General features: G+C 46.2%; 1 protein-coding gene across 1 annotated transcript in view; it reads right to left on the bottom strand.

Annotated features, from left to right (window-relative positions):
* Positions 1–17,576, bottom strand: part of LOC144368757 (Fc receptor-like protein 3) — a 611,935-nt gene extending 594,359 nt beyond the window's left edge. Inside the window, 7 exon segments of the mRNA XM_078027862.1 lie at positions 9,710–9,895; positions 9,898–9,987; positions 10,338–10,625; positions 12,028–12,777; positions 13,162–13,287; positions 15,200–15,220; positions 17,399–17,576. Of these exon segments, the coding sequence (XP_077883988.1) occupies positions 9,710–9,895; positions 9,898–9,987; positions 10,338–10,625; positions 12,028–12,777; positions 13,162–13,287; positions 15,200–15,220; positions 17,399–17,576 (1,639 nt within the window).
* Between the last annotated feature and the right edge of the window lie 1,138 nt (positions 17,577–18,714).

Below are 18,714 nucleotides of genomic sequence, written 5' to 3'. Positions count from 1 at the left end.
TCCTCCTCCTCTTCCTCCTCCTCCTCCTCCTCCTCCTCCTCCTCCTCCACCTCCTCCTCCTCCTCCTCCTCCTCCACATCCTCCTCCTCCTCCTCCTCCTCTTCCTCCTCCTCCTCCTCCACCTCCTCCTCCTCCTCCTCTTCCTCCTCCTCCTCCTCCTCCTCCTCCTTTTGTACTGGGAATTGAACCTAGGTATACTGTACTACTGAGCTGCATTGACACCCCTTTCTAGTTTTGATCTTCAGACAGGGTCTCACTGAGGTCAGCCTGGCCTTGAACTTGAGATCCTCCTATCTCAGTCTCCTGAGATTATAGACACGGACCACTGAGCCTGGCTTGTCCTGAACTTAGGTCTTCCTTGTTTAGAAGTTGTTAAGGTTCTGAGATGTTTCTTCGATGGTTGGACTTGGCCACTGGATCCTGTGTTGACTTGTCAAAGTTTGAGCATTTTGTTGTTGTTGGGTTGTGTTTTGTTTTACAAACACCCAAACACCTCCTTTCATTCTGAAGGGATGTCGGAGTAGTTAATATCTTTTCTTCCAAACTCAAACATTCAGGTGTCACAGAGCTGCAGTGTCTCCAGCAGAGAAAGACTGGGGGGCCCTCAGATTAATTAACTTGCTTTTAAAAAATCCTCTCTGTAGCCCCCGTTCATCGCAAGCTACTGAAGTGAGGTCACTCGGGTGAATTTGGGCCACGGTCCCAGTCCCCTGCTCTGGTCTTTATCACAGGAGATGGATGATAATATAGTTCTGCTGTGCACGAGAAAAGTTTGGTTTCCTAAGTCAAGTCATACCACTTCATGACAGGCAGCCAAGGTCACACGCATCTTAGTGGTTGATGGACAAGGGTTCAGTTTCTACTGGGGCCTTGTCACAAAGCCAGAAGTTGTTTTTCAGAAAGAAAAGAGTTATATACAGAGAAGGAAATGGTTTTTCTCTAAAATTTGTCCTTTGTCTTGGAAGTCATGTTTCGAAGTGTCTAAAAAACCCTGGCCCTCCAAAAATTTCACGAAGATGAAGCTTGTTCACCAACCTTCAGCTTGCACGTGTCTTGCTACAGTGTCTAGAGTTGCTTCTTTGTTCTCATCAGGTCCAAGCAACATGATGTCATTGATAGAACAGACTGCCAGGATGTCTATGGAGTGGAGAAGGTGAGGTCCCTGATAGGGCAGAGGGTTGGAGAGTTGTCACAACTCTTAAGTTGGGAGACTGAGAGTGAATTTCAAGGGCCTTTGGTGGTCTCAACTACCAGGAATAAAAGGGGGGAAAGGCACTTACCTGGTCGAAAGCTACACAGCAGATGCTCATAGGAAGTGAATTGAATGTAACAAAACCACATCTGGAGTGGCCGCTGCATTCTCCAGAACACATCTATCTTTTGCACAGGCCAAATAGGGGGGTTGAACAGGGATATAGTAGGAATCACCACTCTGCATCTTTCAAATTAATTGATAAATTCAGTAAAACTCCACTGGAAATTTTGTCTGGATTTTTTTCAGAACCATCCAATATATTAACTATAAAGTTTTTATAGAATAACAAAAACCTATCAGAGGCAAGGTTAACTGATAAAAAAAAAGAACAAATAAGGGTCTTCTATTATCAGATGCTAAGACAGATTAGAAACAATACAATTAATGTGTGCATAAATCAATAATGTATGTATCAGATCAAACAAATAAACCAGTGGAGCAGAAGAGAGAGTCATAAGTAGATCCTGCATATATATGAACACTAACAATTTTTTTTTTCTTTTTTGGTATTGGGGATTGAACTCAGGGGTGCTGAGCTCTATCCCAGGTCCTCTTTATTTTTGATTTTGAGACAGAGTCTTGCTAAGCTTGTTGAGGATCTTGCTAAGTTGTCCAGGCTGGCCTGTGCCCTCTGCCTCAGCTTCCGGAGTTACTGGGATTGCAGGCATGTAGCCACTGTGCCCAGTGTAAAGTGATACTTCAAGAAAACAGGAAATGTATGGATGATACATGATACTGGGAAAATTGGATTACTTTATGGAGAAAAAATTGGACATACACCTAAAATCAAATGTAAAGGTAGACCCTAGAAGACAAACACATAAACAGGAGAACTATAAAATTAAAGGAAGAGAATCTGGGAAGATGTCATCGTGACTTTGAGTCACAAAGGAATTCTTTTATTTCTCTTTTTCGCAGCACTGGGGATTGAACCCAAGGGCACTCTACCCTGAGCTACATCCACAGCCTTTTTTATTTTTTTATTTTAACACTGAGTTTCCCTACGTCACCCAAGATGGCCTCAAATTTGCAATCCTCCTGCCTCAGCCTCCCAAGTCACTGTCAGCCTGGAAGAAACAAATTCTTAAACAAAACTAAAAACACAAGTTAAAGGACAAAAAAATAACCTAATAAATTTGATTTCAGAAAAATAATTTAAAAAAAAAGTCTGCTCAGCAAAAGCCACTCTGAACAAAATTGGCTGATGATGAGAGTGGGAGGTGATGTTTACTAAGTGTAAAACAAGGGACTTATTTAGAGAAAACAGTAGCTCCTATGTTATCAACCAGGAAAAGACAGAACTTCTATTAATAAAACGGGGAGAGGACATAAAGCAGTTATTTCATAGAAGAGGAAGCCCCAAGAGATGCCAAGCATTTTCAAAGATGCTTATCTTTCATCAGAAAAATGGCAACCAACACCCATTCGATGTCCCTCTTTATCCCATCTGATTGGCACAATTAGAGTACTGAATGGCTCCAAGGGCTGGTTGGGATTTGGGGTTAGGAAATGTTCACATACTGTTGGGGACCAGCTGGCATGACCCGTTCTACCAGTCCTTCCCCTGGGTAGGAGAGAAAGAGAAAGTCTCACACAGACCCAGGATGGGACAGAGAAGTTTGACAGTGCACAGAACACAGGGAGATCAAAAATAGTGCAAAGTGTAGCTCAATCCTATATGGAAATAGATGTTTTAGGCTCCTAGAAATGAGATATAAGTGAAGGACACCCATCAAGCCCATTACAATGATTGAGATGCTAGGAAAAGGGAATAGTGAATAAAGATACACGGAAATAAAGGAAAAGAGATAAACATTGGTGTGGACCAAGAATGGCAGTGAGCCCAAATCACCGAGGGATCAATTCTGCACCGAGGTTACAAAATGAAAAGGAAGGAAAACAAGACAGACAAAACCAAAAAGTGTTAGAAAGGGGAAAGACGTCGTGGGATAAAATAAAGGGAATTTTATGTTTGGCACAAAGCCCAAAGTCAAAGAAAGTGGTTCTGGAAAGTTGAAAGTGAAAGGGCGGACAAGATCTGTCAAGACAAACAGCACTGAATGAGTGGAAGTGGAAGCGGTTAAAATAGAGGTCTCCAACCTCGTAAATCTCTGGAATTAAATATTATGGCATCAAAGTACCCGATGCCTAGGCAGGCAGGAAACCAACGAGAAATAAACCTCAGCACCGTGACAATCACAGGTGACACCTTTAGACGGAGCAGATCAAGTGGATGAGGAATGAGGAAGCGTTCGATTTGAATGGTAGGATGAAGACTGAACTCTGGGTCCCAGGAACAGAGAACTCACTTCCTTTTAAGTAGTCGTGGATCGTCTGCAGAAGTCAGCCGTCTTTGAGGTCAGAAAGACGATCTGGGACAATTACAAATGCAATCACGTTCGTTTTTTAAAAAAATCACAAGATGAGGGGAAAAATCTTATCAACAGGTAATTAAAAAATACCTCTTTAAATCAATTTCGAGGACAAAAGAGAAATAAGAAAAAGAAACATTGAGACCCCAAAATGATAATTAAAAACACTACATATCCAAATCTGAGGGTTATGACTAAAATTGTTCCCAGGGAAATTCATTAAACACTTGGAAAGAGTTCCAAGAAGAAAAACTAGGAATGAATGAAATAGGCATTGGTGTCAAGAACTGAAGAAAACGTCAACAAACCCAATTAAGATAAAAGCAGATACTAATGAATAAAACAATCCAAAACTTCACAATAGAATATATGAATAAACTCAAAGGCTTTTCCATGAAAAATAAATAGATACACCATTGAACAGCCTAATCAGGATGGAAGAGAGAATGAAGAAAGATACAGCGTTTGAAAACCTACTTTGAATGGATCATTTTCTAGGAAAATACAAATCACCAAATTTTATGTAAGAAGAGACAGTTAAATAAGTAGAATAATAGTCATGAGAAACACCGAAAATATTATTAGGAAGCCACATATCAGGTCAGGTATCACATTAACTATTTTTTTTTAATCTTCAAGAAAAAAAATGTAGCATATTTTTTCATCATAGAGAAAGAAACCTGCTAACATAATAAAAACCAATACAGCATTGTTATCAAAGCTTTTTCAAAGAAAGAATAAAAAACTGCAGATAAATCCTCTTTATGAGCATCTATGGAAAAAATTTTACATAAGATAATATCAAATAGGATTCAGCAGAATATTAATACACATCACACTCAGGTTGGGTTGCAAATCTCATTATTAGGAAATATGTTAATATAATTCATTATAATAACTGAAAAGGGAACAAAACAACACCAGGAAGATGTTTTAAAAATCCAGCATCTTGCCAGACATGGTGGCACAGGCTTATAATCCCAACCACTCAGGAGGCTGAGGCTGGAGGATCACAAATTCCAGGTCAGCCTGGGCAACTTAGTGAGACCCTGCCTCAAAATAAAAGACTAGGAAGGTAGTTTATCTGTAGAGCACCCCTGGGTTCAATCCCCAGTACCTCCTCACCCCCCAGTCAATATCTACTTCCAAATACATAGTAAACAAATATCTTGGTGATTCATATAGTAGATCATCTCTTGATGTTATAAGCACATCTCTTACTTTAGAAGTCTGCCTCACAGTTAATGGTGAAACTCAAAGTCTTCCTGTTAGATCTGTGAATAGAGCAAGGGTGCCTATTTATCATCACAATTATTCAACATTGTTCTAGAAAGATCAGCCAACGCATTAAGGAAGAGAAAGAAGCATGTGTACAATATATTGGTAGAAGAAAGTGGAATTTTCCATAGATATGACCGTGTACTTAGAAGAACCTAAGAGAATTAACTGAGAACATGAGAAATGATAACTCTATGAAATACTTGGGAACAAGAATCCATCAGGGTGAGACCCAATATTTATCCCATGTGCTAAAATAGACAACTGAGAAATATAATGAAATAAAAATTCCAAATGATAACTTCAAGAGTATAAAGAACCTAAAGTAAAATCAACAAGAAATAGGTAAAATTCATCAGAGTTTAATTCATAGATAACCGCTGAGTGATCTAGTTAAAGACAACATAAGTGGAATGGCATATCTTGTTTTTGGATTGAAAGATCGCTTTGCATAAAAATATCAGATTTCTCCTAAAAGTAAACGATGATAGTAATAAAATTATGACATAATTCCAATTAAAATACCCAAACCATGTTTGAAGGTTTTCTAAAAATAAGAGCTAACACATAATATGTTCTGTAAATTATCTGTCAATACAAATGTCTAATCTGGAAAAAAATGTATGCTGCTTTTCTTCTCCCCATATCCAAAGATGCAAAATTTAATTACCAATTTCTAAATGAAACCATTCACTCAAATATTTTTGAGACGTAAATATTAGTAAACATTACTAAACACGAATATCAAAGTGTAGAGGGCTCATAGGATGAGCAAGTAGCCTTTTCTGTCCTTTACATTTGCATGCTCAAAAAAAAAAAAAGGAAAATCAGAATAAAAAGCCTGTTGGGATCAAGATTTACTTTCTTGAGAGGACATTTTAAGAGCAAAACCAAAAACTTCAGTGGTACATATACACAATGGAATACTACTCAGCCACGAAGAAGAATGAAATTATGGCATTTCGCTGGTAAATGGATGGAACTGGAAGCTATCATGCTAAGTGAAATAAGCCAATCCCCCAAAGTGAAAGGTTGAATGTTCTCTCTGATATGTGGATACTAGACCCAAAATGGGGCGGGGGAATACATGTTAACAGGATTGGACAGGGGGGAATGAGGAGAAGGGAGGAGGATAGGAATGGGAATGACAGAAAGAATCAGACATAATTTTCCTATGTTCACATATGAATACATGACCAGCGTGACTCCATGTCATGTCCAAACACAAGAATCGGAAGTTATACACCATGTATATGATATGTCAAAATACATTCTACTGTCACATATAACTAAAAAAAAGAAGAAAAAGAACTTTAATGCAAAAATGTTTACATTAAATTTAGTGTAAAATCAAAATTATTTTTAAACTAAAATGGCCCTTCAAGAAGGCACGTAGGTACAAAGCGTATGTGCGTATGTATATGTGTACGTGTGCATGAGTGTGTCTTTTCTATATCTGTGGACTTTCTTCTGTTAACATTTTCATTGCTAAACTAAAAAAAAATAATTATGTATTTATTGCCAAAACCCTAAAAGTTGCTGTATATAGAAAGCAGTGAACGTTGTATGTTAAACATTTAACAGAGACCAATATTTCCCTGGTTGGTTGGCAGGTCCACAGCCCAGGCGGCAACATGTGCCAGTGACCTTAAAGCTATCCTCACTTTGATTTCACCCACGAGTTTAACTTGTTAAATATTTACTTACGTCATGAGAATCAAAAGGCATTTGGGCTAACTGAACAGTTTTAATTTACGGGAGCAGTCATTTTCTATAAGCCACAGACAATACGCCAACATACCCCCAAAAATGGATGAGAAGATCCTTAAAGGTTCGGCAGTTTTATTTAGATTGACCATTTGCCAGTGTGTGAAAGCTGGACGGTTGATGTGATTATCTTTTCCATAGCTCTGAGCAGTGCTTAAATCCTGAATCTGCATTTCAGAAAGGTACACGCCAAGGCAGAATTTTTACTTCTTGAAGACATACAAACTAGTTGATCTAAACACGGAGAAAGACAGAAGTACAATCTCAGCAGTTTTGAATAACTGGTTTTCTTAGTAGAGGAAAAAAATCCCCAGATAAAGAGAGAGAAAGTAAAAAATCGTCAATCAGACAAACAAAAAGTATTTCATTTAAGCTCATGGAACCAGAAAAAAAAAAAAAATCACCAAATGACAAGGGTCATGCTCAGAGAAACTTTCTCTTTTTTTTTGGAACTGGGGATTGAACTCAGGGTCACTCAACCACTGAGCCACATCCCCAGCTATTTTGTATTTTACTTAGAGACAGGGTCTCACTGAGTTGCTTAGGGCCTCACTTTTGCTGAGGCTGGCTTTGAACGTGCGATCCTCTAGCCTCAGCCTCTGGAGCTGCTGGGATTTCAGACCTGCACCACAGCGCCTGCTTCACGGAGCACTCTTTGAGTCCACCTCGGTGCTGGCTCTAGGGGGTCTTCCCCAGTATCCACAGTGCTACGTCTAGTAAGGGGTATAAAACAATGTGCAGTCAGCAGAACCATCAATGGCAGTACGTATGCATTCATATATAGCCACGTATTTGCAAAAACCTTTTGGAAGGATCAGAACAGCAGTTCCTTCTGAGGATCAGATATGTGGCTGATGTGTGTCTTTCTATCAGACTTGGGGGCCCAGCCCACCCCACTTTTATTCCTTATATGTCCATCTCAGGCTGAGGCCTCTGCCCAAGGGAACAGCACAGGCCACGGGAGCTGTGGGACCAACCAGGCCCGTGAGGCCCGACTAGGCCAGACCGCGGTGGAGACAAGGAGACCCGCGGATCAGGACGGGGAGACCCAGGTCAGACCTTCCAGAAAAAACTCCAGGGATCTCCCAAGAAGAAGTGAGACCCAAGATGGCGGAGGTCAGCTCCAACCCGGACCTCCTCCCTCCTCCTGACCGCTCGAAATCAGCCAGATTTGAACTTTCCAGATTCGGCCCTGCACACCACGTCTCTGAGTGTGGATTTTAGCCCCCCCCCCCCTTATCACCCTCAATGAGCTCTGTCCTTTGTGGTTGGTGGCGTGACTCAGTGGGCAGACCCGGGGTCTTTCCAGCATGTCCCCCCACCCCCACCCTCTCCCCCTAGAATCCAGGGCTTGATTTTGATGCATAGGTTTGTCCAGGAGAGAGCTCAGAAGAACGGAAGAGATCATAGAACAAAGGAAGTGGGTCACCTTGATGGGAATCACCCCCAGACCATGTAACTCCACGGTCTCATAAGGATTTTCTGGGCCTTGTGCCCCAATCCATGGCGATAAAAGTACGAATGGTCTGGGTTATGAATAAGATGGCAGAAAGGCAGTCATCGTCGGAGACCTGGGGGAGGCCTTTATGACTCTGGGCAAACCTCATGTGAACGGATGGTTTGGCCCTGATCCCACGCAACGCAAGAGTGGGTGCGTGTTTTGAAGGGGCAAGGGGCGATCGTGAGCGGGTGGGAGCAGCCTATGGCAGAAGCTGGTTGGTCCACGGTTCCCATGGGCCATCACCCACCTTCACACGCAGCCCCTGCGTCCTCCTCGTGTCTGCAGTTGAAGTTATGGATCTGGTCACATTCGGCCAGTGTCCTCTCTGTCCCGTTGCACTGGGCTTGCTGAAGGTGCACGGGCTGGGCCTCTTCTGCCCCGGGTTGGTACAACACACCTGCAGGTGTGCGTTGGCCTGCTCCGCAGCCCAGCTCCCGACACACCACAGCCACTTCCTTCATGTCCCAGCCGTCGTCACACACAGTACCCCAGTGACCTTCCTTTTTCATCTCCACCCGCCCTTCACAGCGGTGGGGACCATTCACCAAGCGGACTTCGGGAGAAGCATCTGCACACAGAAAAGTTATAGGTGCATTTGGGAATCGACAGCCCCCACCTCTCCTTTTCTTTGGTACCAGGGATTGAATCCGGGAGTGCCAAAACACTAGAGCCACATCCCCAGCCCCCGCTTCTTTTTTCTTTTGAGACAAGTTTTCGCTAAGTGGCTCAGGGCCTTGCTAAGTGGTGGAGTCTGGCCTCGATCTTGGGATCCTCCTGCCTCAGCCTGTTGAGTTGTGGGATTACAGAGGGCACCATCACTTCTGGCTTAATTTGTGTTTTAAAGCGTTGGAAAATTTGAAATGACTAATAAAAAAGGTAAAAATCTAGCAGGCTTTAGGAAGTTGTTTGGGTTAATTCCAAAGACTCTTTAAGTTGCAGATAATTCCAACATTGTTTTAAATCGCTGCAGGACAAGGAAACTGTGGAAACTCCTGAGGCTTAACCTATCTTTAAAAGTAGAAAACTCACTTTTAATGAGGATGCAAAGGAGCTGGCAGGTAGCTCAGCGGTAGAGTGCAGGCTTAGCTGGGTTCAGCCTCCACCACCAAATAAATGAGGTGATCCTAGTAAAAATTTAAACCCCAGAAAGTGCTCCACTCCTGGTTTTCCCACTTTTTCCTTAGGTATTTACAAGAGTTGGTTGTATCTAATCGTTCACTGGAAGCTCTGGGTGTGCAAGGTCTTTCCTTGATTTTTTTCTTGGAGATGCCTTCCTCCCTTTTCCATGCTCACCCACCTGTCTCCTTACACTGGCCTGACCCCAGTACAGTGTCTTGCAAGTTGTCTGTTTTGTGCATATTTTGTTATCTAGGTGAAAGGGAAACAGATCGTAGGCGTTTGTAAGCTTTGGACCAGTGACGTTGCTAAGACCCACTGGAGGGCCTGGGGAGCTGAGAGACTTCTGGTCGACCTCTGATTGACTGCAGGGAGGAGAAATCCAATGGAAAGGGGGGCACACGTCGTTGCTGGTCCTACCTCTGACACTGAGTTTCATCAGCTCACTGTGCCGGGCTCCCAGGCCGTTGTCAGCCTTACAGAAGTAGGATCCAGAATGTTCTGCAGTCAGGGAGAAGTTGAAGGAGGCTCCCCCTCCAAAAGGGGCTGAGCTGTTCGCCAGGGTGACGTCCTCGTAATAAAACCAGTACAGGATGGGGGTAGAGCTCTCCCGTCCTCACAGTGAAGCTCCATCACAGGTCCCACGAAGGCCCGGGTCCCGGGGGCACCGACCATGAGGATGGGATGTGACACTGGAACTGCAGAGGGAGGAGGTGGGAATCACAGCGCCCCCCACGCTCACTGGGGGGTCCTCCAGAATCCCCCTCCTGAGCCTTTCTCAAGGTGGCACAGAGACGGTTCCCCCACGGAGCTCAGGTGAGCTCGGATGGAGACTGCTGGGCAGCAGGCCTCTGAGCACGCCAGGGAGCCTGCCTCTGACCACCTTGTCACCCTCCTTCAGTGCCTCCACAGCTGGCATTGCCCCCTCCACCCTCACCACGGTGACCCTCCCATGCACCTTTCTGCCCTTTACAGCACCCTCTGCTGCAGGAGGAAACCCACCCCCGTGGGGAGCCGCTGGCTGGCTGATTGCAGGAACCCTCCTCACCCCTCACAGTGACGTTCACCACCTGGCTCTGCACCGGGCCGTAGCTGTTGTCGGCTGTGCAGTAGAATCCCCCGCTGCGGCTCCCCCGGACGACTGGGATCTCCAGCTCTGCTCTCTGGGAACACTTCGTCTTCCTCCCCAGACTCTCCGATGTGTCCTCTCTGTGCCAGGAGAATGTGGTGACCCCTATGCCTTCAGCCACGGAGCAGACAAGGACCAGCATCTCCCCCTCCACTGCCTGAACCCCTGGGGGCTGGGTCTTCATGGAAACCTGAGACACAGGGACCCCTGCGGGAACACAAGAGGAGACAGCAGCTGAGGGACAGGTGTGGGGAAGGCAGGGCAGTGGTGGAGTCCAGTACCACCTTTGGAGCATTATGGCAAGCAATATTTGAATGCAATGTTTAGGCAGAGGAGAGTCCACTCTGCTTGCCTGAGTTTTTTTTTTTTTAAACGGGGAGATAATATATTGAGGGACGTTATGTAGGACCACCCCATAATGTTCCAGTCAGTAACAATCGCACATCCTTACTAATGTCCAGTGCCTACAATGACATGCTCTCTCCTGACCTCCTGGTGCGTGGGGGCAGTAGGAGTGGTGGCAGATCACAGCCTGGGGAGACAGGCGGGCGGAAGTTACAGTTCAACTCTGCCACTCATTCACCGCATGATCTGGGAACGTCAAGACCTCCAGCCCTCGTTTTTTCTCAAACATAAACATGTGGGTAATCATCCTAACCTCGCAGAGTTCTCATGGAGATTAAATGAGATGCAGATAGAAAGCACCTCTCTCTTTGAAGCGGTTCAGCAACATCTCTTATTGATACACTCTCCTCGGCCATTGTTAGGTAGAAAGTGGTGCAAGAGGATTAAAAGTGCATACATTTGGAACCAGAGCCACCAGGATCAAGTTGCAGCTGTAGGTTCCCTTCGGTTAGTCTTGTAATGACTCTCGGCCATCAGCTTTCTCATTTGCAAAATGGGGATAATAATAGTGCCTACGTTACAGTTACTCATCACAGTACTGTGTCGTGGGGCTGCTATAATAACTCAATGTTAAAATGCTCTGAAAAGTGCCTTCTACCTGGTGAATGTGCATAAGTCTTCCCTGTTGCAGATATTCATGACCATCAGAGAGATTCTCCTAGAACCGAGCACAGCGTACGGTGATCCTTTTCTAAGTGGCGGGATTGTTGTAATCATTTCTTTCATTATTAATTATTATTGTTACTTAGGGCCTTCGTGGCTCTGTTAAACGTGCATCCTACTTGGGTCACTCCTTGCAAACAAGACACCATGATTTTTTATTCACTTCTAGGTTTGCTGGTGAGTGCTCCTTTCATGGTAAATGCTCCAGAGAGGGATTATTATCATCACGGCTTCTCTGACAGGTAAAGCAAAGTCACGGGGAAACGAGGTCCCTGCAGAGATTATTAGAGAAGAGCCCAGGCGGATCACGGTAGCCCCCTCATCCATAGGGATTGGGGAGCACAACTAAGAAGAGAGCCCGTGGTCCAGGCTGTGCCCGTTCTTCCCTGCCTGACCCAGCCCTGGTGGACCAGCCCTGGTGCCCAGCCCTGGCGGCCCAGCCCTGGCTGACCCAGCCCTGCCTGACCCAGCCCTGCCTGACCCAGCCCTGGTGCCCAGCCCTGACGGCCCAGCCCTGGCGGCCCAGCCCATCAATGCTCACTCTGCACTTCTATGTAGGACGGGCGGCTCTGCTTGGAGACACGACGAGATGCCGTCCTGGCCTCACACCAATAATGCCCCGAGTCTTTTTTCTGTGTCGCTGGGATCTTGACCCTTGCTGAGGTCCAGCCTGACCTCAGGGTGTGGCCGTCTCTGATGAAGGAGTAGCGAAGCTGGGTCGAGGACTTCGCTGAAGGCAGCTGGGTGTTACAGGACAGCGTCACCGAGCAGCCCTCCGTGGGTCGCAGGGGTCTGGCTCTCAGTTCAGGGGTGGGAAACAGCTCTGCGGAGAGAGAGGACACAGAGACCACCTGCCATCTGTGGACTGTGGAGCTCCTGATGAGCAGTGGCCCCCAAAGAACCCCACACACAGACTCAAGGCCTCTCAGCCCACCCACCGTTTCTCCCTCCCGGTGTGGTGCTGTCTTCCCACCAAGCGCCTCTTCCTTCCCAGGTTCACCCACTCCAAGAGTGAGGGCCTCACCTTGGACAATGAGCCACGTAGTTCTGGTCTCTTCTGTCACACCGATAGGAGGGAACAATGTCCTCTCTGCCTTGCAGAAGTAGGAGCCGCTGTCGCTGCGCCTTGCATTTGAAATGGTGTGGCTTGTGGCATTATGGTAAGTGGATATTTGAAAGCCGTCCTTGTAGTACGTGAGCCTGTGTATCCTGTCATTTGTTTCCCCGGAGCATCTTATAACCACCTGGTCTCCTTCGTAGACGTTGCGTGGTATGCTGATACTCAGCCAGCCTACAAAAGAAGCAAAGGTACCCGGTGACAAGGTGGCCCCCTGCCCCGGTGCCTTCCCTTCTGCTTATAAGGGGAAGGGACAGAGCTCTATCGTGAGTCAGCCTGAGTATCTGCAATTGCCTTGGGACCTGCCGGCTCTGTCAGTCTCCCCACTAAGTAAAGTTGAGCTCCACCTCCTTGGCAGTCTGTCCAACAAACATCTTGCTAGTTTTCTGTCTGTTAACAGGTTTTGATGACATTCTTCCCAGCAGTGAACATTTGGAATAAATATGGATTTGAAATGATCCCACTAGCATCTCCTTCCAGGTGACTGCAGGTCCCTACAGGAGCCATAATCAACCCTCTCTGCGTGTTTCATTCCCTGGAGACTCTGTCTAGTGGTACCGTCAACCCAGAGGCCTTCTCTCGGATATTCTCCCTGCATGAAGCGAACCGGGCCACTGAGACTCTGGCCCGGGGACTGCATCTTTAATCTCCTGAGGTCCCTCTGCAATGCTGTCTTCCGAGACTCTGAGAATGGTTTTCATGAATGGGTCTGGATGCTCCCTATGAGAAGGGAAGTGGGCCCTTCCACTTGTCGGGTCCTAGTCTCCCCTTGGGAGATGGTACTCATTAGGGAGATCATGAGCAGCTTTGGTGCTTTGGCTCTGCCCCGAGCAGGAAAAGAAAGCACGACCGACCGGAGGAGCCTGTAGACCATTTCCTGAAGAAGGGAAGGAGAGCCAGCCACCACGCTGTTCTGTGACCCAGCCCTGTAGACCTGGGCTTTGGGGGGGCATTTCAGTTGGCAACAGAACTAGAAATGTGGGTTCAAGTGTCAATTTGGAATCGTGGGAATCCAAGGAAAATATTTGTTGTTCTGATAAAAAAAGTAAAGACACCTGATCCCAGACCTGAACACTGGGCCATTCCCCATGCAGGGAGGAGACAGGGCATGCAAGTGCTGTGCAGGCCGTGTGCCTAGCTCAGGGCTCTGGTATGAGGTCACGGAGGAGGGGTAGCGGGACCCTGCCCAGGGTCCTGTCTCCGAAGAGAGATCCTCTCACAGTGAGGTCTAGGTCACAGTCTCCAACCTGAGACTTACAAGGAGTTGGGGAGAAAGCCCTTTGAACTTCCATCGTAGACGATAGATCTTCTCCTCTTTTAAATTTTCTGGGTTTGGACATCTTTACCAGGTTCACTATTTCCATGTATCTATTTAATATATTTAAGACACAGGTTCAATTTTTTTTTTCGTTCTGAATAGTGCAAAGTGATCAAACGAGTTCAAGGACAACTTCTGTTCGTCATTTAACCACTTTGAAAGTTCTGCCAGTAGAATAGGGAATGGGGGTGGATGGCCGGCAGGGTGGGGGGGGGCAGCATCGATAAAGAGAAGGGAGTGTGGGAGCCCAAATATGTTCTTCCTCCAAACTGACAGTGGGAAAGATTTTTCAGTGATGATGATAGAGATATAATCAGCTTGATTAAAGAAATATTTAAGAAGTGATATTTATGTGACCAAGTTGGTAATAATGACGGGGAAATGCTAAAACCAGGTTTTCCTGAACTGCAATAAGTATTTAACGGTAAGATACCTGATTATTGGTCATTAAGTTTTGACATTTTACCTACAGACCCATCCCCTAGATACGGGCACAACTGAACATATATACACACTTTATCATAATTTCAGGGAATTTGTTGGATCCCACAAGGCTGCTCCAGAGACAAATTTAAGGACCTTCTTGCTTAAAGTTACAAGCCTCGCTACACAAGCCTCACCCCGCTTCTTATTAGAGGATGGATGTATTCTCAAAGGCATGAATAAAGAAGAAAATGTGCTTTACCAGTCTCATATGAAACCAGACTTTTTCTCTTTGTGTCACTATATTAGAATTCTAAGGAAAATCAGGTTAGGCATGGAAGAGTTCACCATCCAATTAGAAGATGCAGGGGCATTCTTATTTCTTGCAGAAAACCTCCTTGACCCCTTATTTCTATTCTCTTATAAATATGCTTCCCCTCTCTGTTTCCAGGGATTCTGGTGGGAACTTTGAGCCCCTGCAGCCGGAACCAGGAAGAAGTTTTCCCGACCACACAGTGCGTGCTCTGCTCTCCCTTCACAGTTCTCTTCTTTCCTATCTCAGGGCTCAACAGGAAAGGGGAAATCATGTGTTACTTTGACAAACTCAGGGCAGGGCCTTCTTGCCCACGGAGGAAGGAGGCAGCCAAGCAGAGATGAATGTGGCATTGGTGGGTCCTGCTGTAGCTGGACGAGGGGGAGGAGAGGGCGGCTCTGCATCCTCCTTCTCTCCACCCTAGTCTTGGTCCAGATCCTTGCAACCCTCAGCTAAGAGACTAGGAAAGGCCACCCCTCCCAGGCCTGGTAGAGTGAATCTAATTCCCAGAGATCTAAGAAAAAAAGAGAAGAGTAACTCACCGGACCGGACACCGGCAGGAGCTGTGGGGAAGAGAGTCGGAGAGATCATTGCAGATCACCGAGGTCCTCACACTTTTAAAAAAGCTACAACCCTCTGAGCACTTCCCCATGATCTCACTCTTTCCTTCTGTCTCTCCTTCCCCGCTTCCTTCCCTTACACTCCCTCCCTCATTCCACCTATTTCTTTTTCCTCCTCCCCCAACCCACAAACCATACCCCTTGGAACCCAATATTCATTTTACTATCCCAGTTCATAAGCACTGTCCGTACCCGTGAGCAGAAGCTTGTCATTTTGTTGGTTACATCCTCAGAAGTCTCAATATTCATTGTTTCCCTCCTATCTTTTTTGTTTCCTGACTACTTTGTCTGGGACACGTTGCCTACCTGGGGGTCACACGGAGCCCAGGAAGGGTCACAAAGGAAAAGGGGGTGCCTTTCATATTCATCGACACCGCTTCTCCCTCCATCCCAATTCTGGACCTAGTTCCGTGTTCATGTCTCTATGTGGGCCGTATTTACACCAAAAACCATCATCTCAGCTATGATCAGCAAGACATGAAACCTCTCCAAAAGCTCAGGGAGGTGAGAATTTAGCCCCAAATGTGACAGCATGGAGTGGGAGTGGGGATCGGGGATGGTAGGATCCATGTGGGCTGGAAATGGAATTCACCCCAATAGAAAATTCTTTTGTAGTTCTTTTAAAGCAGCCTTCCAATTTCCCTAGAGATCAAAGCAGAAATGATGTATTTGGTGTTTGGTAAAGGGATGCAAGGTCCTTTTGACTTCCCGGGAACCCTGCTTTTCTGAATACCTACTTGCATGATGTCTGCTAGTACTGAGTCAGAGCCTGAAATCCATTCCTGCTCATTGCATCAGAGAGAGTTGAGGTGCCCCAGAACAGAGAGTTCTCCCCCAGGTCCAACCTGGTCCTGCTCTAGTAGCCTACTCACCGAGGACCAGAAGCTGTAGCCACAGCAGCATAAGGCTGGAGGCAAGATGTTCTCCCAGATACTGTCAGGGGCAGCTCAGGTCTGCAGAGCGGCTGTCTGTCTGGATGAAGCTGGGGTTTGTAGTTCAGCTTTGTCCCCACCCCAACTCCATGAGTGCCGAGAAAGTGAATATTCTTCTCCTTGACAGAGTCGCTCAGATGTGTGTGAATTGATAAAAGTGCTTCTTAAAAGGCTAGATGTCTTCATGCTGTAGGTACGCTTTCTACTTCTTTCAGCTCTGTCTGCAAATGCTCGGTTCTGGACTTGCTGAGAGTCAAAACACTTGCTTGGTCTCTTCCGAAAAGAAACCTTCTTTTTGCTACTTAAGATGCACATTTATTTTTTTAATGCTGTCTTTAATATTATGACACCATGCCAACACTGATGCTGTTCTGCAGAGCTCCAGCCAGACCATGTGAAAGACGAGTAGGAATCTGTTAGAGATGGTGATGGGATTAGGATGGCGCAAGATGGCATTATGTATTGTCCGGGGGCCCCAGAAAGATGTAAATTCTGCTCGACCCAAGTCACCTGTCTTCATGAAATGTTTCAGCCAGATACACGTAGGAAGGAAGCAGTCAGACCACCCAATGGCTACTTGAGGCTTTAGCAGTACAGTGGTCTCAACACACACAGGAACGGGAGACACCAGGTCTGTCTTCTTACACTCCAAAGTTGAAGAATAAATTTCGGAAGAGAGCTCTTGAATCAGGCTGGAAAGAGAATCCACCTTAGTTAAAAGGAGGAACTCAGGGCTGGGAGTATAGCTTTTCGTGCATGAAGTTCAATCCCCAGCCCCAAATAAGAGAGAAGGAGGAGGAGGAGGAGGAGGAGAAGGAGGAGGAGGAGGAGAATAGTAGTAGTAGTGGGGTGGAAGGAAGAAGAAGTAAAGAAAGAAGTAAAGAATTTTAACAAAAGGGCTGTCAAGGGAAATGTGGGCAGTACTACAGTAATAGGCTCAGGACAATGCACCATGCAGAGACCAGCCGCCGTGCGAAGTCGTTACAGCCCTCAGTGCTTAAAGAAGCCAGAGGAGGAGGGACGGTTACAAAAAGCCCAGTGAAAACTGACCCCTGAGGAAGGGATGTAGGGGGCGCTGTGACTGTGGAGGGTGCAGCTGCTCCCTGACAGCGGGACGGGAACACGGACACTCTGACTCTCTTCCTGATGTCTGACCCTCTTTTGGTGTCTCCTGTGGATAGAGTCCAACCTCGCACCAGGTCCTGCCGGATGCATGGGAGCAGCCGAGAAGGGCAGAGACTGCATCTGGGGTGGGGTGGGGTGGGCAGCTCAGGAGGAGACTGACCACCATAGACCTCAACGGGCAAAACCAGTTTCACCAGCACCAGGATCACTTGCCCAGCAAAAGCCTTTTTTCTCCCCCTCATGTTGGAATCTGCCCAGCTCCACCCGAGGCCATCCGTGTGCGGGGTGCTGAGGTGCGATTCAGAAGACATTTAGGTCAGGCTAAAGAGGGTGTCTCCATCCGTCATCCTGGGTCAGCAGCACTGGGGAAGATTATCAACAGAAGCATAAACCAGACAAATTCACACTTTTTAACTGGTGAGTTCAGACTCCAATTCCCCCAAATAGTTCTCTTTAGTTGCGTGATGGGACCGCTCCTCCAAGGCCTTCTGCCCTGAAATAAATACGGAAGCCTAAGAGGTGACGCAGACCAGAGCCTGTCCAAGCTACGAGGTGCAGGCCTTTCTCTCTGATGTGTTTCTGTGGGGCCCGGAGGCAGCGGGAAGCCCAGAGGACAGACTCTGCCTTGCGGTATGCATGGGAGATGAGAGGGGGCTCAAGAAATTGCATCCACATGCGCGCTGTCTTGTGACCCCTTTGAAGTTCTGCCCTCTAGAAGAGTGGACAGTGAATGTGCTGAGTGAGCTTTTCATCAGAGACAGAAAGATGAAAGCGGTTCAAATCAAAGCTGTATTTGAGAAAAACTCGATTATGTGACCAAGAAGGGAATGAGTGGCAGGACTGGAGTCTAGGAAAGAAGGGATACCACTGGAACATGCCACAGACCCCAGGGTTTAACTGTAAGACATGACCCCGTCCGGCAGTGGACGGGCTGCAAATTTGGTGACTCTTTAGAAAAATGGCTCTTTGTTACTACGTGGTCCTTTGAGATCTTGATGTGATACAGAGGCACATTATTCCCCACAACACGGACATACACAGAGGTTAAGAGTTTTTTAGAGGCGATTTTGGAGGTTCAAAGCTTTCAGAAATGATCTGGGGATATCAGATTAAGAGCTCCTCGTCTGTTGCTATACAGCCGCCAAGGCCGGGCAGGACGGAGATGATCCATTACATTTTCAAAGGACAGATTTCTGAAAAACATAACTTTCTTAGCAGTGGTTAAAAGTGGGCTCTTCTCTTGGTTAATCACATTAGAATTAAACCAGGAGGGGGAAAATGATATGCTTTTGCCAATTCGTTCACCAAGCAAGAGAGCACAGCATCTCTCAGCTTTCAGAGCTGCTGTGGCTCCTGTTCTCCAGAGTATCCTTCATCCCT

The sequence above is a fragment of the Ictidomys tridecemlineatus genome, chromosome 11 (assembly GCF_052094955.1).
Source record: "Ictidomys tridecemlineatus isolate mIctTri1 chromosome 11, mIctTri1.hap1, whole genome shotgun sequence".
NCBI classification, from domain to species: domain Eukaryota; kingdom Metazoa; phylum Chordata; class Mammalia; order Rodentia; family Sciuridae; genus Ictidomys; species Ictidomys tridecemlineatus.
This window is presented reverse-complemented; position numbering and strand designations above follow the sequence as displayed.